Genomic DNA, 25,795 nt, shown 5'->3' with positions numbered 1-25,795 from the left:
TAAATTGTAATTCATCTGGAGAGTTTGCCTTTCTGTATCTAATTCAAGGGATGGAGACACTGACAGCTCGCTGTCCAAATATTATAATTTCCACTTTCAGCGTTTGCTTTTAAAGAAAATGAGCCAAAGATTGAGAAAACGTCTTTATTCTCCAGCTATAAGTGGAGAAACTACAGGAAATGAAAGTACAGAGAGAAAAGTCAACAGAGGTGGGACAGATGTTGATATTTCAGCAGTATCACAAATCACAGCAATCATACAAAACATTACTCTAATCATTTGCTTCATGGATATTAGAAAACAATATGATAAGATGTGGTTCCTCAGTCTATGATGCTTCCTGCTGATTCACTACAGCAGAGACAATCAGACTGGCTGTGTGAACACATTCCTAGGTGATGTGCACCCCTGGATACAGAGACATTCATATGTAGGAAGCATTTAAAGCCTCCAACATGAAAGCACTCAAGAACTACAATTAATAAAGACATGAAATGATCTAGATGCACATAGATCAACTTAACATAAGAGATATATATGTGATATATATTCATGGTTTCTGTCCGATAACGTTTTTAAGGACGGAACATAGTTCTCATAATTAGATATTTGCACTGACAGTGTCAGTTATGGGATAGTATTCATTAAACTTGTTCTCAATTATTTACACCCTAATACTGGTACTTGAGCCACATTGACGACAACATGCAACTCATCTACCAAACCACTGAACCAATTCTGCTAAAAATACACAAACATTTACTGATTCACGTGAGGATTGTAGCTCTAAAACATGGACGGACCAATACACTACACCGTTGGGGGTTCGAGCCTCAAAGATGTACAAAACCCTATTGTTTATTAGGGTTCAACCGCCAAAGAGGTAGACCCCTATTGAGTTTGTGACCGTTTGGTTATTAATATTATTAGTTGTCTGCAGCAGAGGCTCAAAGTCCCATGTACTGGAATGAGTTAGAAACATGAAACTTGGCCCAACAAACGGGAAATAATGTTCAAGTGCTTCCCAAGAAATAGCTCCAATCGGCCACATGGTGGCGTTTTAGTTAGTGCCCTAAAACTTGATTTTGGAAAGGCCTCACTCGGAAGTCTGATTGATTGAACTGAAATGTGGCACACATTTCCAGATCAATGTGCGCTACATAAAAACCCAGGAACCACTAAAGTCAGTCTGATTTGTAGTCCTTTTTTTTTTTTTTTACAGCACATTGTTGGCATCTTCTCCTAAACCTGAGTTACAACCAAGCAGATCAAAACACAAATCAGACGTTGAATCAGAAATTGTTTGTGCAACCATTACAAAACTCACAGGATGTGTTTCCATGTGCAAGGGCCTCGCACAAATTCGGTCATAAATGAAAGAGTTTGTCCAAACATCACCGAACTGGATGGATGTTGAACAGTCTGTGTTGGCTTCAACCCAAGAACCGCTGCTATATTTCTGTTATTAGTTCTGTGTGTAGAACATTTCACACATCCAGAGTTGTGTTTGAAGGGATGTAAAAAATCTTTTGTCTATATAACAGTATATTTGCGTTTATATATTTGAGTATAAAAGCATTATACAAAAATATTTAACACTACTAAAAGGTAAATAGTGTAACACTGAACATGAAAAAGGTGTCCCATGATTATACTGATTTACATCGAGTAAAGAAATGTCTATTCATTTGATAGTGTGTGCATCTTTTAAACACAAAATACCATATTGTAATGATATAGCGTTGTTTTGATTATAGTTTCATTTTGCAGGAAATTTGTGGAGTTTTAAGAATTTGAGGAATGCTTTCAGAAAATCTGGGTAAACAATTGAGGAAAAAAAAGCTGATTTTATATTAACTTCTTCATGTCAGCCTACAGACGCCCTACCACCAACAGCCGGTCTGATGTGGCGCAGTAGGCCGTGGTGCATTGTGGTTAATCTGTCTGAACACATTCAATGTGGAGTTTACAGACATCTTGTAAAATGTGCAGTAGTGATGTTTTCATCTAGCGCTGGGCAGGAAACTGTTCCCTGCTCCGGGGAACAACAACAACTTATACAAAACATTAAATGACAACATATTCTTTCTAAAAATGTTACATAAAAACATCACGCGACTCCTAGTGTTACATGGAGTGTGACGGTTGTGTGATGACGTGTCAGCAGGGGTAATTCAATACGTATTCCAAAACATCCAATGATACCCTAACACATAAACCTCACACATTATTACAGTTTAGTAAAGTCCAGTCTCATGTTCCAACAGCAGATACAATTCAACCAGTCAGGACTGATCAGTGGAGACAGATCCGAGGTCAGCTGCAGGTGGTCAGACGTCTGTTGATCTGCAACGTTTAATTTCACTGAAATAAGAAAAGAAATACACAGATTATTGAGCAACACTGTGATGTTATGAAACGGTCAAACTGTGAGGTGGGTTAGGATGATCTACGGATAATTAAGAAAGTCCCTGTTTTCCAAACATGTCAGGATTTAGTTTACAGTTGAATAAAGTAATTCCATTAACAAAATCTATTTTAAGACATGTCAATAGTATGCCGTCGTTGTCTTGCTAACATGCCCACTTTCATCACGCTATAATGCTGTTGTCGCTAACATTTGCCTCTTAGCACTAAACACAAAGATTGGCAAAAGTAGAGCGAAGTATTGGACACATGAAAATGTTGACCTGATGATAGCGCTAGATAAAAGGTCAGAGGATCACCAAAGTGATCACAGTGAATCCCGAGGGGAACATGAATGTCCGAACCACGTTTCATCACAATCAAATCAATAGCTGTTGAGATATTTCAGTGTGGACCAAAGTGGAAGACAGACAGACACACAGAGACTGACAGAAAGACATAACCATCCAAAGATGGACAATCACAGCATTCATTGTTGATCAAAAAGACTCTGGTCCAAACTATAGCATTAACCTCCACCACATCCCTGCTCTCTGTCCACTGTCTACACGTTCTGTCAGCTGTCGATGACGTCCATACAGCTTTAGGAGATGTTGTGACCGTGTTCCCACAGCGCGGTTGTGTATTTTCAGAGCTTTAGCTTCATGTCTGGACCTTTGTCTTGGGGTACTGCCGACTTACCGTAGCTCCTCCTTCAGCCGAGCCAGTTTGTCGAGCAGCCGATCGTTCTTCACCTGAATGGGATTGTTGGGGACGAACCAGGCCGCTATGAACTTGCACACCACCACAACATGCTGCAGAAAAACACACAGGACACACAGACACTGTTTCAATGCCATCTTCAGCTCAAGTGGACAACACTGCCTTAGCGGAGTATCTGGAGTACAAACCTCAAACAAGATGACGAAGGCAAAGCGCACAGCCAGAACCAACCAGAACTGAGAAGTCAGAGTGTAGTCCTCATCACTCCTGTAGTCTCTGTAGCTGTACGCACACAGACAGTTTGTCCTGTTAATCAGATATGTGACCCATGCTTCTGTTATGTTTGGACAGAGCAGAGTAACACTAAGGTCTTCTCACCTGCACTGTGTGACGTTGAAGCCGCGGTCTGTGATCATCTGATCTGGGAGAAAGTCGTTCCTAACTGCCATGTGTGACACAACAGCCGTGGACAAAGTGTCATTGATGTAGCCCTGCATGCAGCTGCAACAAGAGCACAAACCACTCATGATGAGACACAACACAGTGAGCTGATGCGTTATCAGGTGACTCTTCCAGCTGTAATATGACTGACTGTGTGTGAGTGCTTCCATTAGCACAGGGGCCATAGCGGTAACGGTAGACGAGGCGGGGAATGAAGTCTGATGAGACCCCGATGACCAGACCGTTAGCAATCACTGCTAACACACCGATGGCCTCCAACACCTTCGTCCACACGCCTGTACACAGGAGACGGTACTGTTACACACATAGACACTGTTACACACATAGACCAGTACACAGGAGACGGTAGTGTTACACACATACACCAGTACACAGGAGACGATACTGTTACACACATACACCAGTACACAGGAGACGGTAGTGTTACACACATACACCAGTACACAGGAGACGGTAGTGTTACACACATACACCAGTACACAGGAGACGGTACTGTTACACACATAGACCAGTACACAGGAGACGGTAGTGTTACACACATAGACCAGTACACAGGAGACGGTAGTGTTACACACATAGACCAGTACACAGGAGACGGTACTGTTACAAACATAGACCAGTACACAGGAGACGGTAGTGTTACACACATAGACCAGTACACAGGAGACGGTAGTGTTACACACATAGACCAGTACACAGGAGACGGTACTGTTACACACATACACAGGAGATGGTAGTGTTACACACATAGACCAGTACACAGGAGACTGTACTGTTACACACATAGACCAGTACACAGGAGACGGTAGTGTTACACACATAGACCAGTACACAGGAGACGGTACTGTTACACACATAGACCAGTACACAGGAGACGGTAGTGTTACACACATAGACCAGTACACAGGAGACGGTAGTGTTACACACATAGACCAGTACACAGGAGACGGTACTGTTACACACATACACAGGAGATGGTAGTGTTACACACATAGACCAGTACACAGGAGACGGTAGTGTTACACACATAGACCAGTACACAGGAGACGGTAGTGTTACACACATAGACCAGTACACAGGAGACAGTACTGTTACACACATAGACCAGTACACAGGAGACGGTAGTGTTACACACATACACCAGTACACAGGAGACGGTACTGTTACACACATACACCAGTACACAGGAGACGGTAGTGTTACACACATAGACCAGTACACAGGAGACGGTACTGTTACACACATAGACCAGTACACAGGAGACGGTAGTGTTACACACATACACCAGTACACAGGAGACGGTACTGTTACACACATACACCAGTACACAGGAGACGGTAGTGTTACACACATAGACCAGTACACAGGAGACGGTACTGTTACACACATAGACCAGTACACAGGAGACGGTAGTGTTACATACATAGACCAGTACACAGGAGACGGTAGTGTTACACACATAGACCAGTACACAGGAGACGGTACTGTTACACACATACACCAGTACACAGGAGACGGTAGTGTTACACACATAGACCAGTACACAGGAGACGGTAGTGTTACACACATACACCAGTACACAGGAGACTGTAGTGTTACACACATACACCAGTACACAGGAGACTGTACTGTTACACACATAGACCAGTACACAGGAGACGGTAGTGTTACACACATAGACCAGTACACAGGAGACGGTAGTGTTACACACATAGACCAGTACACAGGAGACGGTAGTGTTACACACATACACCAGTACACAGGAGACGGTAGTGTTACACACATACACCAGTACACAGGAGACGGTACTGTTACACACATACACCAGTACACAGGAGACGGTAGTGTTACACACATAGACCAGTACACAGGAGACGGTACTGTTACACACATACACCAGTACACAGGAGACGGTAGTGTTACACACATACACCAGTACACAGGAGACGGTACTGTTACACACATACACCAGTACACAGGAGACGGTAGTGTTACACACATACACCAGTACACAGGAGACGGTACTGTTACACACATACACCAGTACACAGGAGAGGGTAGTGTTACACACATAGACCAGTACACAGGAGACGGTACTGTTACACACATACACCAGTACACAGGAGACGGTAGTGTTACACACATAGACCAGTACACAGGAGACGGTACTGTTACACACATACACCAGTACACAGGAGACGGTACTGTTACACACATAGACCAGTACACAGGAGACGGTAGTGTTACACACATAGACCAGTACACAGGAGACGGTAGTGTTACACACATACACCAGTACACAGGAGACGGTAGTGTTACACACATAGACCAGTACACAGGAGACGGTACTGTTACACACATACACCAGTACACAGGAGACGGTACTGTTACACACATACACCAGTACACAGGAGACGGTACTGTTACACACATACACCAGTACACAGGAGACGGTACTGTTACACACATACACCAGTACACAGGAGACGGTACTGTTACACACATACACCAGTAGTGTTCTTATATTGTTGTTGAGTTCTGCTATTTTCATCGACTTCATGAAAGCCACTGTTCTCATGTATTATTGAAATGATTCCGTTATGTGAAATTTAGGCTGTAGCAGCTCACTCTACACAGAACATATTGACAGACACACAGCTCACCGATGTCGTTGGTCTTCCTAGGAACAAGCCGCCGTTCCAGGCGGACCATCTTGATGGCGTCCAGGCGGATCTCAAAGATGTTGTTGATGAGAGCCAGCAGGGGGGCGAGGGGGAACGCTGCCACAAATATGGTGGTGAAACTGAACTGGACCACTAGAGGGGATGCACAGTGATTTAGTAACATGGAAACGTATTTATTTTAAGCACTTTCATTAAAGATACAGCGTTTAGGTTTGTGCAATAAGCTTTAGGAGTAAGTTCAACAGGTTATGAGAAATGCGTGTTGTTTTCCCACAACTGTATTGTGCTGCGTTACATAACGGCGTTATGCAGGACGGAAAACAATATTTGACAAAACAGCAGTACCTGAACCTGACCTCACCCCAACCATGTGTATACTTGAAATCCCTGGAGTTTCTCCCTTGGATTGATTTCACATACAAGGGAGACTAACATACTGGGGATGAAAAGCTGGGATTTCCCCCCTACCCCTATAGCCTCTTTTCTTTCACTAAGTTTCATAATTACTCTTACTTGTGCCCGTGCACCATTAACCCTAACCCTAATCCTAGTGCTGACATTTGTCAGTCGGGTACTATGGGGACTTTGTATCGGCACACTACCCACCATTGAAAATTGCGTTGGATTTTCAGGTGTGAGGTTTAGGGGGAGACTGTGGACCTACCCATCTCCAAGAACTCATTGAACAGACTGAAGGCGTCCGTGCCGGCCAGGTGGTAATTATACAGCCAGTCCCGAAGTTTGCAGATGTCACACGGTTCAACACGTCCCTGATCGTCGCGGCACGCCTTCCTGTAACAGTGACCACACTTCCTCTGCAGCTTCTTCGTAGAGTTTTTGCTCACACAGTTCTTAAACCAGCTGGAAAACACAACATGTTCACGTGAGTGCAAAGTCTGACATTAGACCAACTCATCACTACCTGCTGCCTTACAGGAGATGTTGAATGAAAACACAGCACACTTACGGCACAGTGAACTCAAAGACGTTGTTGAGAGTCTGTTTGAGCAGCATGATAACGGCCATTTGGATGAAGAGGTCTGTCAAACAACCACTAGGATGGCACTGTAACACACACAGAACATATCCAAGGGTCAGTGCCGTGGTGCAGACAAGCGGTATGAAAGACTAAAAACGTCGATCTACTCACCTCCTCCAGTCTCCATCCAGCGATACGCACATAGTCCCCTGGACGGCCGTTTATCCTTGACAACAAAACATTAGCTTCATCAGCAATCTGCATTTCAACCCACTGAACTGAAGGCTGGTGCCAGTACAGACAGCACTCAGTGAAGGATTTCCTCTAGTTTTACAACGGTACATGCTGGAGGAAAAAGACAGGGGCTACCATGCAAGGTGCCACCTGCCCATCAGGACTCCAACTACTCATTCATACACCGCAGGAACAGCCTGCAGGAGCAAGTTAGGGTTAAGTGTCTTCCCCAAGGACACATTGACGGCGGAGCCAGGGATCGGAACGCCGATCCTCTGATTGAAGGACGACCCTGCTCCACTACTGATCCACAGTCGCCCCTGACTACAGCACCACACGACTAAAGTCGTAGAGCTACTTTAGGGATCATACGTTTATGCTATTTTCTTGATTTTACGAATTGTACCTTGTTCTTTTTCTCAATAATATTATCACTTGAAGCTTTGGCAATGTTGACATTCATGCAAAAAAAACTTTTTTGGAATTGACAGTTACAGACAGAGAGACAGTTATGGACAGACACACTGACATGTAGATGGACTATGCGAGACACACTGAGAACAGACAGTTACAGACAGAGTACCTGCCCAGGAAGAAGGCCACATAGAAGAGTGAGGAGAAGAGAGTGAAGAACTGGAAGGTGAACATCTTGACTGTGAAGCTCCTCTCTGTGGCTGCAAATGAGTTGGTCTTCTCTGAAAACACACATATGGCAATGCATTCATGTACTGCGAGATATGTGACAAAACGTCTTTGAATATTTGATCTCACATTCAATATGAAGAATGTATTTAGATATTTTAACTAGAATGAACTGCTTTAAATCGATGGAGAGATGTATGCATTTCAAGATCTTTTATTGCATTTTGTTTACTAGCCACAACACACTGAACAAAGTTCCCTACTCTGTTCTCACCTATGTGACACAGCTTGAGGGACACCCATCTGTTTACCTACAGGTGATGTTGAACGAGAGAGACAAACAGAAAGACAGGAGAGATTTGATCGTTATTACATTGTCGGCAGGTTGACCTTACTAAGAGCAGAAGGCTGTGTGTTCACAAGCTAGTTCACAAATATCAGATGCCCTTCAGGAGCTTCACGCACAACCGTCTTCCTGTTTCCTCAGTGGTGGGATGATTGTTCTGTCAGTTTAAAAGACTATCACATTTATTGCACTTGTGGTCAGAGAAAGAGCGCCGAAAGTAGGGGCTAGGAAGTGGGGAAGGGGCCACTGGCCCAAATTGCCGTCTCTAGTTTTATTTTGTCCTTCCTCAGCTCCCTTCCGAGTTGACTTGTGTAAGTTGTTGTCATATACAAGGCAGGATGGTAAAAGTCAAACCAGCTTTGAGTCTGATCTCTTAATACCAGCATGTTCATTTTACTTTGGCCCCATTCACTTCAGTTCCAGCTGGGTTAGGGTTAGTCTGTGATTTAACACTGCCTGTGTTTCCACGGGATTCAAATCCTGGAGGAACATACTTGATGATGAGGTCATAGGACATCCTGTTGCTGTGAGTTTTTACAGTTTCTTTCCCCACACCTGGACCCATGATGAGACAGCTAACACTAGCCACACCCCTTCCTTTATATAACGCAGGATGAACACAAGGACCTGGGCCCTGTACAACGAAGTGAGGGTATCTTGAGGAGTTGGAGACTTCAAGAATTTCTGACACCAACAACATCTCCTACTTGGTGAAAAGAACTTCAGACATGTTGACAAACTGTGGGCAGAATGGCTGCAAATGCACCACCACTGGAGTTGTTTGTATCTGGTTTTACTTCGTAAGGAACTGCTGCAAATATTAAACGCAACAAAAGAAGCTAATTTAGGGTGCTTATGTGGTGTGAATACAAGGTTAGCACCAGGAACAGCTTGGAATAATGTGTTTTTTCTTCCCATATACAGACATGTGAATGCAGCATGAGGATCAGGATACAGGTATACATACCCGGGTCATGATCTGAATGGTGAGATAGTGCAGCACAGCTCCAAGCATGATAGCCACAGTGTTGGCATGATCCCTGATAAACTCCCAGCTGCCTTCAGACATCAAGGGGGCGGCCACCACTCGAAACACCACCAGGGCTTGAGCAAGACCAATGATCAGTATCAGCTAGAAAACACACAAACACACCAAATGTTGCTCGTTCTTTCTAATGCACCGTCGTAGCAATCGTTTTACAATGAATGCAATCATGTTACCGCATCAGCAGGAGATAATTAGGATTGTTTGACTGACAATAATATGACGTTACAGCTGTTGTTCCATGAGAATTAAACGGATCTTTAGGTTGTGAAACACTTTCATTTGAGCAGGTGAACATTTCAGCAGTTGGTGATCTGTGCAGGGAGATATACATTTACTGAAAATGATTTTTCCCTGAATCATGCCTATCAGGTAGCGCTTCAGCCCACACCCACTAAACTCTTTAGGTATCAGACTACAGATATGTGTGTGTGTGTGTGTGTGTGTGTGTGTGTGTGTGTGTGTGTGTGTGTGTGTGTGTGTGTGTGTGTGTCTTACCATGAGAGTTACCAGAATGAGGACCAGGGTGCTGCGTAGGTAGGAGTGTCTGAAGTGTTTGGGTTTACAGTTTGGATCATTGACTATTTCCAAAATCAGTTCCTCCTGTAAACACACAGAGATGTCGCTCACACATTGAAGGGGTATTACAAGGACTTTTGTGTCCTGGAATCGTACTTTAACATAGAGCTGTAACAGGAAAAAGAGCAGACTTTCTATGGAAAAGAACTTGGTGTCAAATTGAGCTCAGTGCAAATGAAAACCATCATTTATAGACAAGAAAACTTCAAAGCTGCATGTAATACATCCAGATATGTGGAAGTATTGAAAAGTATCTCACTACAGTAAGAGTGGAATTTACTCATCAACATAAAACCCTAAATTCATTACATTTTCATTCAATTCATGTTCCCAGTATCACCCAGCTAATGTGACCACCGACTGTTATGTTATACAACATGAAGTCAGTGAGGATCAGGAAATTATCCGAGAAGTTCTTGCTTTATTGTAGATCATTTTGGAAAATCACACCTGTGTACACTCTTTTACTGCATATTAAGTGGATAGTGTGTACACTCTTTTACTGCATATTAAGTGGATAGTGTGTATACTCTTTTACTGCATATTAAGTGGCTAGTGTGTATACTCTTTTACTGCATATTAAGTGGATAGTGTGTATACTCTTTTACTGCATATTAAGTGGATAGTGTGTATACTCTTTTACTGCATATTAAGTGGATAGTGTGTATACTCTTTTACTGCATATTAAGTGGATAGTGTGTATACTCTTTTACTGCATATTAAGTGGCTAGTGTGTATACTCTTTTACTGCATATTAAGTGGATAGTGTGTATACTCTTTTACTGCATATTAAGTGGATAGTGTGTATACTCTTTTACTGCATATTAAGTGGCTAGTGTGTATACTCTTTTACTGCATATTAAGTGGATAGTGTGTATACTCTTTTACTGCATATTAAGTGGATAGTGTGTATACTCTTTTACTGCATATTAAGTGGATAGTGTGTATACTCTTTTACTGCATATTAAGTGGATAGTGTGTATACTCTTTTACTGCATATTAAGTGGATAGTGTGTATACTCTTTTACTGCATATTAAGTGGATAGTGTGTATACTCTTTTACTGCATATTAAGTGGCTAGTGTGTATACTCTTTTACTGCATATTAAGTGGCTAGTGTGTATACTCTTTTACTGCATATTAAGTGGATAGTGTGTATACTCTTTTACTGCATATTAAGTGGATAGTGTGTATACTCTTTTACTGCATATTAAGTGGCTAGTGTGTATACTCTTTTACTGCATATTAAGTGGATAGTGTGTTTACTCTTTTACTGCACATTAAGTGGATAGTGTGTATACTCTTTTACTGCACATTAAGTGGATAGTGTGTATACTCTTTTACTGCATATTAAGTGGATAGTGTGTATACTGTTTTTCTGCACATTAAGTGGATAGTGTGTATACTCTTTTACTGCACATTAAGTGGATAGTGTGTATACTGTTTTTCTGCACTAAAACTAGATAGTGTGTGTACTGTTTTACTGCATATTAATATTATAGTATTGCATATACTATAATAACAACTACTATAATAACAACTTGTGATATATGTATATAAGTCTCAGATTTTTGAAATCTGCATGTCACAATATTGTAAGGATGCCATTAGTGAGGTGCAACACAACACTACAGAGGATCTAGACTAGATGTGTCAGAAGTACCTCCTCCTCACACCAGTCATAGACCTTCCACTTAGAAACATGTCTGGCTCTGTGTCTCTTCCACAGCTCCAGGAACAGCGTGGCTGAAAGACACAGATGCAACCAGTTAAAGAGGGACTCCACATCACAACAGGTCACATTGGATTAGACGTCACCATACATCAGATCAGGTCAATGCAGACACTCACCCCAGATTGCCATGCACATAGCAAAAGCCACAGTCCCCTCATTGTCAAACAGGTGGCTGACCTGTGTGGATACAAACAAAACAAGACGCAATATCATAAATATGACAAACACACAATAAAAGCAGGACCATCTTTTCAGAAAACCAGGAATATGTTTGTGTCTTGAGTTGAGGAGGGATCCTTCCTCCTGGACGGACAAATGTGTCACAGAGGTCGTATGAACAGCATAGACCATCATAATAAACTTATAGTTAGGACAATTAGCGTGACACAATTTTGGATATATATATTAGTAGTAGCTTTTCAAAGTCTGAGAAAATATTGTGTTCTTATGGATTGGGCTGAAATTATTTGCATAAAACCTGCGTTACAAACATTTTAGACAGTTTTACCAGGTGAGAAGAGAGAGAAAGTATAAGTTGTGTTATTTCAGAATGCAGTATTTGGGGGTTTGACTCAAACTGGGGGACTAAAGAATATGTTGGACCTAATGTTTAGCAAAGCAGTGGTTTGATATGCTATTTGATATTGACACGCTAAAACACGTGTAGTGTCTTAAGGTCGCACAAACCAACAATATGATCATTATCATTGTTACACCTAGTAGTTGATAGGTGTAAATATTTTGAGTGTAAATATCTAAGAGTGCGTGACAGCCGCAGGAAGACATGGAACAGAGCTGGGATAAGAGCTAATGACAATGAAATGGATGAGCTCACCTTAGCGTAGGTGCAGGTGTCTGACAGCTGCCACACTGGACACCTCTTATCACAGCGAGGACACATAATGATGCTGGACTGACACACTTCCTTACTGAGGACACACAGAGAGACAAACTGGAAATAAAAGGTCAATCGTGCTGCTTTTTCTTTTTCTTTTTAAAAACAAACCTAGTTAATAGGAACAACTGGCTTCTCATCATCCAGTAGTCCAATTAAAAAAGTCCACCACTCATAACAAAGACTTGCTGTTAAGTCAAGAGACATAGGAACTCATGCAAGAACCAGTCGGACCAAACAGATTGATTCTTAGGAGAATCTGTGGCATTTACCAATTTTCTTGTTTTTAGAATTTTCTCTGAGGTATGAGTAAAATTCACAAGTGGTGAATGAATTTAGAATTTAATACAGAAATTAACAACAAAAAATACATATAACTAAGATAAACTTAATATTCTGTTCATCATCACGACTTCCGATTTACTGTTTTTATGATTTTATTATTATTTATTCCTTAATTAATAGCAGCTTAAACTGTTCAGCAGTATGGTATGTGTGATAGTAGTGAGATCTCATGGACAGTCACGTCTGCATGATCATCATCATTCCCCAAAGTCAGACATTTTCAAATTCTACACAGCATCAAAAAGACTTTTGATCACAATGACGACAATGATCACGTTACGTAACATTACTCCACAGGATATTACTTCCACAGCATCCGACTCACATGAGAGGGTTGGTGTTAAAGAAGGCAAGTCCATAGAGGAACACCACAACACCCAGAGCAGCAGCTGGAACCAGCAGCTTGGTATACCAGCCCAGCCACAGGTAGTACAAAGCCACTTTCTCTCCAAAGTACCTCCTGCAGGGGGGAAACACACAGGCAGGCATGATGTAACACACCAACACGTCAACTTCATAGGCACGTCCAGCTGGTAGGAGACTTCGGGGTAGAACCATCTATATACATCTCATCTGGTTTGGGAATGTCTCGGGGTCCACCAGGTGGAGCTGGACAATGTTGCTGGGGAGAAGGGAATCTGGACTACCTTTCTTAACCCGATGCCACCCTTACCATGAATGTATGGAATAGACAAAAAAATGTATTATTCTCACTTTGAAAACCTCTGGTTAAATAAATGCAACAAGTTTTACATTCTACTTTCCTTAATCCAATATGTTAACATCCTTAACAGAGACAGACAGACAGACAGACAGACAGTTACAGACTGACAGACAATTACAGATTGACGATCAGACAGACAGACAGACAGGAGGATGGATACAGACAGACAGACAGACAGACAGTCACAGACTGAGAGACAGTTACAGATTGACGGTCAGACAGACATACAGACAGACAGACAGACAGACACAGAGAGTCAGACAGACATACAGACAGGAGGACGAATACAGACAGACAGTTACCCACAGACAGTCAGACAGACAGTTACAGTTACTGACTTGACTTTGTTGACTGGTTGGCCTGTAAACAGACCCGACCATCGAGCCCACTCTTTCCTCAGCTGTTTCTGAGATTTTCTCTGAGAATCATGGGAAAGATCAACACGTAGACGTCAGGTGCTTATCCTATATGCTAATACACTGTTTCACATCAACATTACAACATCTGGGCAAACATAGTGTGTCTAAATGTGTGAGCGTGAAAAAGGATTTGGCTGCACCGGTGAGTGACTGACTCTAACCCTCCTATTCAGGGCAAAGTGTCAAAGGTCTTCTGTCATAATATCTGAAGGCTCCATGTATTCCTCCACACTAGACATTTGCACAAAATAAATAAATAAGTGAGGACCACTTTCATTGATTTTTAACCCTTGTGCCTTACTGTTAAAAAGCTGCTCTGATGTCCTTGAAGAACAAAAATGTCCCCTTCACAAAAGTGCCATAAATGATATATTAATATTAATTACCACTTTCACTGAATAACATATTTTAACCAACATCAATCCTGATCGTAACAACCAAATATTCATTCATTTTCTGAATTGTAACAATTAAATGTTTGTTTACATGAAAAGAAAGACGGGGTAAGCGGTCGAGATGCCAGCTCTGTTCCCCAATTTATGGCTGCCACCAAATGGGACGGTGGTACCGATACATTTTTTTTAGATGGTTTCAACACACACACACAGACACACACACACACACACACACACACACACACACACCGTTTCTCCAAATGACCTACACTACTCATACAACAACTACTGTCTGCTCTCGGCAGCTCAGGTTCTGGAGGGCCCCCTCGAAAATATACTGCTGAATATTAGAGTCAGCCAAAACCCTGTAAAATGCATCCTCCATAACATCCTATGCACTCATATCTCGGGCACTCATGACTACATCACTGTGTCAAATAACTGTGTCAATCGACTACATTTACCATCAACACTGAATGGCCATCGACATAAAAAGGCACAGAGTCTTCCCCTTAAGGATCTACTCCAACGCTATCGTTTCTCTCTCTTCCTTATTATGGAAAACACTTTTAACCAACGTTCATCACCTTCACCGGTTTAAATGACAAATGTCCCCGGTGGCAGCTCACGGCAGCTGTCTCTAATGAAGTTAACTGACGTCTCCTCGCTTCCTGTCAAGTTTTAGGAGTCACCTTCTCTCAGTTAAACGTTTATTCATCTCAGATCAATTACTTAAACTGATCACCATAGTAGCTTTGAATCAGGACCTTCTTTCAATTAAGGTGTGTCAGATGTAGCAGCTACAGTTGTTATTTCAATGTGACAGACTAATCAACATTTCATACTTTCTGCTGTGTGTGTGAATCATTTTTATCTGTGTATACTGAGCATGTTTAGCACAAACATTTCTTTCAGTTCAATATCTGTTTAATGAGATCAGTCAACGGTTGACTCACCTCATGGAGGCAGAACATGGTTTCAAACACATCCTTCATCAACAGTTCTTCGAGGCTCTCTGAAAAAAAAGCAGAGCATATCCGCATGAGAGGCTGTCGTTTGTCTCATATCACAACATGACCGCCGAGAGCGAGCAGAAACACATGAACCCTGTGACATGTTGTTAATCGTCAGCTTGGAGGACTGAAGGGAAAATGTCTCTGCAACAAATGTGATCAAATAAAAGAGCTGCAGGAGAAGCTGATTGATGCGTTAAACTACGTCAAATGTCAGCGCTAAATGCTGTAATAATAATAATAATAATAATAATAATAATAAACTGTATTCATACAGCACCTTTCATACAGGGCGAGCAGTTCAAAGGACTTTACAACAAAGTAAAGAAACAAGAGAATGAATAAAAAAAAAACTAACAAATGAAAACATGCAAATACTGCCCGATAAAACCAAACAATAAAACTAAGGAAGCTATAAGAGCAAAAGATGTTAAAGATTAAAACAAAGGAAGATCTACAGTTAATTAAAGGTAATGCAAAATAAACACATTTTCACAGAGCTCTCATCTCTTATAGCCTTTGGTAGGGAACTCCATAGTTTAGTGACATAGTTTTAAAAAAAAAAGGCTACGCTGCCGATTTTCTTACTTGTGTGACAGTTTGTATTTAAAAAAAATATCAGCAGAGGATCTATGAGGCTGTGAAGGATGATAAAACGTAAAAAAATGAGTAAGGTAAAGGGTAAATGGACTGTACTTTGTTATTCTTCCGACCACTCAAAGCTCTTTAACACTACATGTCATCATTCAGCCATTCACATACTGATGACAGGGGCTACCATGCAAGGTGCCACCTGTCCATCAGGACTATATAACATTCAAACATTCATACGCCGTAGGAACAGCCTACGGTAGCTGTTTGGGGTTAAGTGTCTTGCCTAAGAACACATGGACATGGACTAGCGGAGCCAGGGATTGAACCGCCGATTTTCCCGCAAAAAATCCTTAGACTGGTTTCCTGTTTTCGTATCGATTTAAAAAAATAAATATTAGTCTATAAGGCACTGCATGGCTGTGCACCAGACTACTTCTACGAAATGCTTTTGATTTATGAACCAGGGGGGCCCCTCAGATCATCCAGTTCTTCTCTTAACTGTTCCACAAAGCAGAACAAAAACGTTTGTCAATGTTGTTTTGAGTTATTAATCTCAAAGCCGCTGGAACAGCCTTCCAGAGGATCTACAAATATTCAAAAAGTGCTCCATAAATGAAGTTGGATTGATTGATGTTAGATTCTAATATTCATGGCTGCGTGGATTATATCTTGCTATGGTTGCTGCAGGTCTGCAAAGCTAATCACACTCACCTCCTGTGTTGATGTAGGTCTGATGAAGGATGAAATGCACAATTCGGATCCTGGAGAAAAAATATTTAGTTCAAGTAAAGAGAAAGAAAAACTGCATCAGCAGAGTCAGAATGAGTGGCTTTATACAACATGGTGTGTTTTGACTGCACAGGTGCTGGTAAACACCCTACACATGCATCCTGCAGCTTAGAATCAGTCAATCCATCTGTCTATGAAAAATAAGATAAAGCTCTGCTCTCATTGCAGTTTCAAGTTTTTCGGTGCTCAGCTGTGTTGTTTCAACACACAGAAAGTTGGGATTCTGTGATCCTAAAACACAACTGAAGAGGACAACTTTAAAATTGTATTTCCAGCACCAAGCTTCAATATGAACTTCCTTTGACATAAATATTGCTGTAAATCCTGACTCGTTGATTTGAATACATTTGAAAGAAAAAGACAAAATTATACAACATATTGACAATAAAGTACCTCTCTACTTTACATCTGTACTGTATGATCAGTGTGTTGTACATTTTGATGTGTTGCATTGCTCACTTCTCCCTGAAGAACAAATTAAACACCTTTGTGTATTAAAAGAATTTTGGGTGGATCCATATTCCCCAGCTCTGACAGGAGGGCAAGTTTATATCAGTCACCAGGGCTTTGGAAGTATCGTGTTTCATAGACAAAGATGAAATAGAAGGAGAGGAGCAGACGGGTAGAGGAGAGGAGCAAACAGGTAGAGGAGAGGAGAGGACGGGTAGAGGAGAGGAACAGACGGGTAGAGGAGAGGAGCAAACAGGTAGAGGAGAGGAGAGGACGGGTAGAGGAGAGGAACAGACGGGTAGAGGAGAGGAGAGGACGGGTAGAGGAGAGGAACAGACGGGTAGAGGAGAGGAGAGGAGAGGAGCAGACGGGTAGAGGAGAGGAGCAAACAGGTAGAGGAGAGGAGAGGACGGGTAGAGGAGAGGAGAGGACGGGTAGAGGAGAGGAGAGGAGAGGAGCAGACGGGTAGAGGAGAGGAGCAAACAGGTAGAGGAGAGGACGGGTAGAGGAGAGGAGCAGACGGGTAGAGGAGAGGAGTAGACGGGTAGAGGAGAGGACGAGTAGAGGAGAGGAGAGGATGGGTAGAGGAGAGGAGAGGACGAGTAGAGGAGAGGAGCAGACGGGTAGAGGAGAGGAGAGGACGGGTAGAGGAGAGGAGAGGACGGGTAGAGGAGAGGAGAGGACGGGTAGAGGAGAGGAGCAGACGGGTAGAGGAGAGGAGAGGACGGGTAGAGGAGAGGAGAGGACGGGTAGAGGAGAGGAGAGGACGGGTAGAGGAGAGGAGAGGAGCAGACGGGTAGAGGAGAGGAGAGGACGGGTAGAGGACAGGAGCAGACGGGTAGAGGAGAGGAGAGGACGGGTAGAGGACAGGAGCAGACGGGTAGAGGAGAGGAGCAAACGGGTAGAGGAGAGGAGCAGACGGGTAGAGGACAGGAGCAGACGGGTAGAGGAGAGGAGCAGACGGGTAGAGGAGAGGAGAGGACGGGTAGAGGAGAGGAACAGACGGGTAGAGGAGAGGAGAGGAGCAGACGGGTAGAGGAGAGGAGCAAACAGGTAGAGGAGAGGAGAGGACGGGTAGAGGAGAGGAACAGACGGGTAGAGGAGAGGAACAGACGGGTAGAGGAGAGGAGAGGACGGGTAGAGGAGAGGAACAGATGGGTAGAGGAGAGGAGAGGAGAGGAGCAGACGGGTAGAGGAGAGGAGCAAACAGGTAGAGGAGAGGAGAGGACGGGTAGAGGAGAGGAGCAGACGGGTAGAGGAGAGGAGAGGACGGGTAGAAGAGAGGAGAGGACGGGTAGAGGAGAGGAGAGGACGGGTAGAGGAGAGGAGAGGACGAGTAGAGGAGAGGAGAGGACGGGTAGAGGAGAGGAGAGGACGGGTAGAGGAGAGGAGCAGACGGGTAGAGGAGAGGAACAGACGGGTAGAGGAGAGGAGCAGACGGGTAGAGGAGAGGAACAGACGGGTAGAGGAGAGGAACAGACGGGTAGAGGAGAGGAGATGACGGGTAGAGGAGAGGAGAGGACGGGTAGAGGAGAGGAGTAGACGGGTAGAGGAGAGGAGTAGACGGGTAGAGGAGAGGAGTAGACGGGTAGAGGAGAGGAGCAGACGGGTAGAGGAGAGGAACAGACGGGTAGAGGAGAGGAGATGACGGGTAGAGGAGAGGAGATGACGGGTAGAGGAGAGGAGCAGACGGGTAGAGGAGAGGAGATGACGGGTAGAGGAGAGGAGCAGACGGGTAGAGGAGAGGAGCAGACGGGTAGAGGAGAGGAGCAGACGGGTAGAGGAGAGGAGCAGACGGGTAGAGGAGAGGAGCAGACGGGTAGAGGAGAGGAGCAGACGGGTAGAGGAGAGGAGCAGACGGGTAGAGGAGAGGAGCAGACAGGTAGAGGAGAGGAGCAGGTGAAGAGGAACAAAGCCACGCACGGCTGTGGACGAATGCAGTGTATTTTACGCGACTAGCTCACTGGGCTAAGAGGGTTGTCTGGTAACTGGAGGGTTGACTGTTCAATCCTTGGCTGAGATGTGTTCTGAGTCAAAGTGTCCTCGAGCAAGACACTGTCCCCCTACTGTCCCACTGCAAATTTCCCCCTTAACGGGATAAATATAGACACATAATGACAGTTTATCACATTGCTGTGCTCCCGTGATGGTTCTTGTGTGTGTGTGTGTGTGTGTATGTATATATATATATATATATATATATATATATATATATATATATATATATATATATATATATATATATATATATATATATAGAGAGAGAGAGAGAGAGAGAGAGAGAGAGAGAGAGAGAGAGAGAGAGAGAGAGAGAGAGAGAGAGAGAGAGAGAGAGAGAGAGAGAGAGAGAGAGAGAGAGAGAGACGTGTACTTACTGTATGTATGTGTATGAGTGTTACCTGGTAGCCTGGTTGACGGAGCCCTTTACATCTCCACACCAGTTGCAGGAGTCCGAGACTTTGAGCAGGTATTGGTAGTCTTCAAACATCTCACTGGGAGCACGAAGGCCGAAAAACACTTTGTCATCATGGACGATCCTCTAAGACACAAAAACAACACAAACATTAAAGGAACAATCTCTCCCATTATATTACGTCATGTATCAAGTCAGGGTGTTTTACAGAACTGTGGGACGGTGAAGGAAGCAGACTCACAGTGATGGTTATGTTTTTCTTTTCGAGCTGCTGGATGAAGGCTCTCTGTCTCAGAGCCTTCTGGTCGGTGTCATCGTCCACCTTGTGTGCCACCAGCACATAGTCAAATGTCCTGTGGGTGGGCTGTTCAACAACAACAACAACAACAACAACAACAACAACAACAAAAAGCAGAGACATATTCACATCGATTACATCGTGAGGCAGCTCAAAAGAAGTTTTCGTCTCAGATTTGTCCACCACCCCGACCCCTCCCTTCCACTACGGGTCTGTGTCCTGTTTCTCTTTCTGTCTTTCAGGTTGTTGCTCGGCAGCTGATGGGACACACCTGAGCCTGGTGGGAATGCACCTGAACACAGATGGGCCCCCTCTTCTCTGCCTCCTCCTTTGGATGACACAGCTGCTTATTTGTTTAGTTTAATTATTCGTTCTTTAAATAAACGTCTATTACTTTTAACTCGTCTCTCTTATGTTGCAGCCTTTGAGCCAGGTGACACCATCTTTGAACTAATGAGCACACCTAACCTGACAGACCCATTAAACAAGATACTAGACGCAAATGACACAGCTGACATGAACACACCGTTTTATCTTGAACAGTGACAGAAGGACCTTTAAGATAAAACTCTTTTCATGTCTCACAGCACACAGGTGAATCTGTCCAACGCAGAGACAAAGAATCCTTTCATACGAGCAGATATAGTCTCCGTTTGCATGTCAGCGATGACCTCGGTCTACAGTTATCGTGTTGATGTATGGAAAGTTCAGAAGAGAGGCGGGGATTCTTACCAGTGAATGAAGTAAAGGCTCAGAGCTGTGATGCTCCTTCTGTCTGTCCCACAGCTCAATGTCTTCCTTTGACACACAGAGATAAGGTTAGCATTAAAACTACACACAGTGCAGCATGTTTTACAATCGTGACTTATTAGTGTCATTTACAGTTGAAGTGAGTGTTACTTCTGACAGAAGGTATGACCAGTTAGCTTATGGTGGCAGCTAGCTTTAGCTTGCATTGCTACACGTGCTGCAGGGATGAGGTATTTTCTCTACTGTTACAATAGCTTAGCATTGTTTTACGTTTACGCTGTGTTTGGGTGGGTGAACGGCCCCCTCGTGCTTTACACAACATTTGGGTTGCTTTCTTTCCGTAACAGTCGGAGCTTTTTTTTTTTTTTTTTTTAAATGAGGTTCCATCACAGCAGCCAATTCCCCCAGGTAACAGCAGCGTCCTGTGAACAACAGCACCTCTTGTTTGTTAGAGACGGAAATAGAAAGAAAATGTATTAAATTAAATTGGTAGGATTAGGATATTGGCCTAAACTGGTAAATGGGTGACCGTGGCGAAGTGGAGAGCAGGGCCGCCTTTCAATCAGAGGGTTCGATCCCCGGCTCCTGCTCTCATGTCAATGATTCTCTCCTCTACCCGTCCGCTCCTCTACCCGTCCGCTCCTCTACCCGTCCGCTCCTCTCCTCTACCCGTCTGCTCCTCTCCTCTACCCGCTCCTGCTCTGATGTCAATGTGTCCTTGAGCAAGACACATGTCAATGTGTCCTTGAGCAAGACACTTAACCGCTGTGTCTACGGTGTGTAGATAGATACTGAATTGTAAGTCGCTTTGGATAAAAGCGTCTGCTAAGTGACTGTAATGTAAATGTTTCTCATCTTTATCCTTTGCATGCACTGTAGAGTTGTCATTATCTATCAATGAGGGTAGGCTAGATAACGTAAACCCCTGTTAGCATAACACAATTCAACAGCAGCAAATGATGATGAACACCTCTCTAAATCTGAACATTAGAACCATCTTGAAGGAGGATTATATAACGACTGTTTTATCACACTGCATTAGTTTGAGCAGGTGGACCAAATAAAGTGGACATGTGGGCTGTGCGTGGGAAAAGATCTGCAGTTTCCGTCGCGGTGTGATCCGTGGAATAACATCAACATTCCACCCGTCTAACTGTAAACTCTTAAATCATCCTTCTGCTTGTTCACGTGGTCCGTTTCATTCACCTACATACATTTATTCACAGCTCAAACATATTGGTGAACAGCGGCGGAGAGTCTTTGTCTTCCTGTCTTACAGACATTCAGCCTACAGGTCCAGGCCTGCCCGACACACTCGGTGTCTCACGGCGGTCGTCTCCCGTTGTCTCCCACATTTCACCCTCTGCTTTGCTCTGTTAAGCACATATTCCTCTGCCCTCGCACCATTTACAGCGCAGATAAGCTGACTGATAAACTCTTGTTTCTATTCTGGGAGCGATACTTGATCCAGATACACTGCAGTGAACCTTCAGCATGGGTGTGACCTTTACTGCTGCAAGTGATAAACAGGTTTCACTTCAGGCCCACACACTTCACATTTATTTATTCTCTCCTGATTTTCACCATCAGTAGTCGGACGCATCTGCTTCAGAACTGATTAATCAGCTGATCAATTTTGATGACAGATTTGTCGATCAAATCATTTTTAACACATTCTCTGATTTAGCTTCAGAATTTTCCTGCGATTTTATTCTTCTACAATATCAAACTGACTCATTTTGGACAAAACATTACATTTGAAATCTTCACCTCGAGCTTCGAGAAGTTATGTCATTTTTCACTATTTTATGACATTTTATAGACTAAACCCATCATCAGATTAATTGATTATAAAAGTAAACATTGGCTGCAGCTTTAAATCTGCGGTATTTTAACAAAATGCAGAAATATGTAATAATGCACGAGAGTTCCCAGGTCAGTCCCAGATGTAAAGTAGGAACGGGACAGCTGCAGATGTTTTGGAACTGCTCACAGACACCTGTTTGTTCCTTTAAGGAGATTAAACCTCAGCAGAAACATTGAAACTATCCGAATAAGTGCAATGACAGAATGCTGGTATTGTGAGACTGCTGTCTCTCTCTATATATGCATGTGATTCAGTTCACCTGTGTCCCCTTTGAAAAAGTTAAATACCATTTGAGGAAACTCCCCGATGAATTGGACAAAGTTTGGAGTCCTGTTACAATGAAATTAAATTAGCTTTATATGAATAATTGTTAAGTCAAGTGACTTTTTAAACAGAAAGAGAAAAGACTACATGTGTTGTGGATTTTTAAAGCAGTCTGTTTTTGCTGTTAGATATGTGTATATGAACTATAGCATTGTTGTGTGTGTTGATGTAACCCTAACCCGACCTCTGAGTTCAGCACTGGGCAAAGCTGCTGATGAACTGCCCTTCTTGTGATAAACAAACATGTCTGAATCTGAATCTAGCAGCTAAGTGAACATCACATACTTTGTCTTTAAAACAGCCGCGGAGTAACGGGTGACCGGAACTCTTCAACACGTATTAGTATAAAGTAGGCTCGTACTGCAGTAGAGGTAGCTGTCTAAGTTAGCATTACTCAATCATTCCAACTGACACATTTTAGCACTACCAGCTCGGTGTTTACCTCGACAGCTTTGAAGAACATGTTGGAAGTTGTTCCAGTGTTGACGTGAAGGTCGGTCAAAGAAAAGTGGCGTTACATCCAACAAGAAAAGAGTCTACATGTTCCTTCCCGCTGCTCATTAACATTCAGTACCTCCATCACTCCGTCATTAGCATCAAGCTATCACCAAAAAAATAATTAGCATGTATCTCGTCGATAGCTCCGCTCCTCGCTTCACTTCCGCATGCCTCCATGTTTCATGTTTGTGTGCGCACGTGTACAGGTGAAGTTTTTTTTTTTTTTTTTTTCATGTAAAGGTGTGCCGTATCACCTGCAGCCGCTGACGTCATCTTCTGCCACGACAGGACCATCTAGAGTTGCGTTCAATTCCGCAGGGAAAAATGGAAAATGTGAACTTTTCGTGTACTTCTGAAGTCAGTTTTAACATAAACACTGCAACTCAGTTTGCACAGTGGAAATATTTTTTTAAAGTACTTTAGTACATGACAATGCTGAGTACTAGTGATAAATAATAACTAATTACATTCATACATAGGTCTACAAAAAAGAAACAGTGTACAGCCCAAACTGTCACATCAACCCTCCCACACAACAACACAAAGCAGTGATAAGTTCTAAGAAGTCATACCAGTTGTGGAAAGTAACTACCGGTATGTACATTTACTCAAGTACTATATTTTAAGTACAACTTTGAAGTATTTGTACTTCCCAACTACTTGTGTTTCCATTCTTTGCTACTTCATACTTCTACTCCACTACAGCTCAGAGCGAAATATTGTTATTGCTGCTGCTGTAACACTGCAAAAAGGATTATTTTATCTTAATACAAAGTAGATAATATAGTAACTGAAACATGGTAAAAACATATAGCTCAATCATAAGCACACTAAAATAGGAATGTTTTTGACCTGGATTTAAATATGGGTTACTTTGCGTGTGCACATCTATACAATTATTAACTAATTTTATAAAGATGTCTGGACACTGTAAGTCAAAATATAGTTAAAGGAGCTTTATTATTTTAGTTCATGTCTTGCTCACAAGCTGGATATTCCCTAAAAGTTGTATATAATTGCCACAAACTAACGAATGGCATTGTTCCTGCAGAGGAATGGTTGATTGTTTAGGAAAGACATTCTTAGAGAGGACCTGATGAGTTCATGGTTTGTCATAAGGGTCCAGGCCTGAACACAACTTTGCCAATATTAAGCTTGTCTGAGATGAGCAGAGCTGAGCCTGGAAAGTGGACGAAGGGAGCGTTGACAATTTCACAGTTTATTTTGTTCCATCTTTAATCCTTAATGTTTCTGTGTGAATTGAATTTGCCAGGCTGATCACACATGTGCCGTCCTCTTTGTTTACCTTGTTCTTACTTCTCCAGGCTTCCACTGGTTACCCCGTGTTTAACGGCCCATTGCAATGAATTGTGGGTTCATAAAGGGCTCAAAATGTCTCAGAGAGAGTCCTCAAACACTCCATGATTTGACAGTGGGACCCTAAACCGTCACGGATTTTGCGGGAGCGCGCCTCAAAGTCTGTGAGTCCGTGAGTGTGGAGAACGGGATTGGGCCACAGTTTCCAAAGAATACACAGGAAGTCATTGAAACGTCTACATCCTGTTTGTTGCATCTGTAGGATACCTGTAGTCTGCCGAACACATCTGGATATCTATGGCTAAAGAAATTGCTGATTGATCTCTGATGAAGTTGAAGCAGAAGAGATCGCCCTACTTTTCCATGAAGTTGGACTTAGACAGTGAAGGTGATTTATTTTATGTAAATATTACAAATGAACCAGAACAAATGGCCACGGCTACAGCTCATTTAGCATCGTACTTTGCCTATTTTTCCTGATTGCTGTCGTCCAGTATTAAATACCGTATGTAACAATGTTTGATGATTCTCAATCAGGTAGATTGATAAATTGGGTTTAGGCATTCTCCAACATTTTAGGCTAATGAAAACACTAAAAACTGTAGAACAATGTAGGAATGTAATTGTCTCATAGTGTAAAATATGGTTGTGTTTTTATTATTTTATGAAAAGTTGGCATAGTGGTGATATGTGGTTTTAAGTGGTCAGCAATGATAATAATTCAATGACTGCTCCCTAAATGCCGAATGAGTTCTTGAGAATTCTGAAAAGATTCAGCATCATTATTCTTCTCCTAGGTTGGTTCCAAAAACATTTTGTTGAGGAGGTTGTCCCTCAGTGTCACAGACTTCAGAAGTCATTTCAGACTAT

At 42.7% G+C, this 25,795-nt stretch overlaps 1 protein-coding gene across 1 annotated transcript; it reads right to left on the bottom strand.

Annotated features, from left to right (window-relative positions):
* Window positions 1-130: 130 nt before the first annotated feature.
* On the bottom strand, window positions 131-23,808 carry LOC137887759 (anoctamin-9-like). The gene is made up of 24 exons (XM_068730951.1): window positions 23,553-23,808; window positions 20,902-20,967; window positions 20,113-20,235; window positions 19,858-19,997; window positions 16,931-16,980; window positions 15,569-15,627; window positions 14,137-14,216; window positions 13,400-13,534; window positions 12,670-12,763; window positions 11,951-12,011; window positions 11,763-11,845; window positions 10,020-10,124; window positions 9,444-9,608; window positions 8,405-8,441; window positions 8,072-8,183; window positions 7,426-7,480; window positions 7,243-7,340; window positions 6,940-7,136; window positions 6,255-6,407; window positions 3,722-3,866; window positions 3,508-3,630; window positions 3,318-3,411; window positions 3,109-3,221; window positions 131-2,364 (listed from the first exon to the last, which is right to left on the bottom strand). The coding sequence occupies exons 1-24, from the start codon at window positions 23,571-23,573 to the stop codon at window positions 2,331-2,333; spliced, it is 2,343 nt and encodes a 780-aa protein (XP_068587052.1). The 5' UTR covers window positions 23,574-23,808; the 3' UTR covers window positions 131-2,330.
* Window positions 23,809-25,795: the final 1,987 nt, after the last annotated feature.

Source organism: Cebidichthys violaceus, unplaced genomic scaffold (assembly GCF_023349555.1).
Source record: "Cebidichthys violaceus isolate CVI_PGR_0920_01 unplaced genomic scaffold, fCebVio1.0.p SCAF_5, whole genome shotgun sequence".
Taxonomy (NCBI): domain Eukaryota; kingdom Metazoa; phylum Chordata; class Actinopteri; order Perciformes; family Stichaeidae; genus Cebidichthys; species Cebidichthys violaceus.
The sequence above is the reverse complement of the archived record's forward strand: the minus strand, read 5'-3'. Positions and strand labels throughout refer to the sequence as shown.

What these genes read in the sequence shown, in the direction of transcription:
- LOC137887759 (XM_068730951.1), bottom strand. Translation starts at nt 23,573, where the DNA reads ATGTTCTTCAAAGCTGTCGAG. An exon ending in CTGGATGGAGACTGGAGGAG is followed by an intron (nt 7,341 to 7,425) that starts GTGAGTAGATCG and finishes TGTGTGTTACAG; the next exon opens with TGCCATCCTAGTGGTTGTTT. An exon ending in CCTTCGTCATCTTGTTTGAG is followed by an intron (nt 3,222 to 3,317) that starts GTTTGTACTCCA and finishes GTTTTTCTGCAG; the next exon opens with CATGTTGTGGTGGTGTGCAA.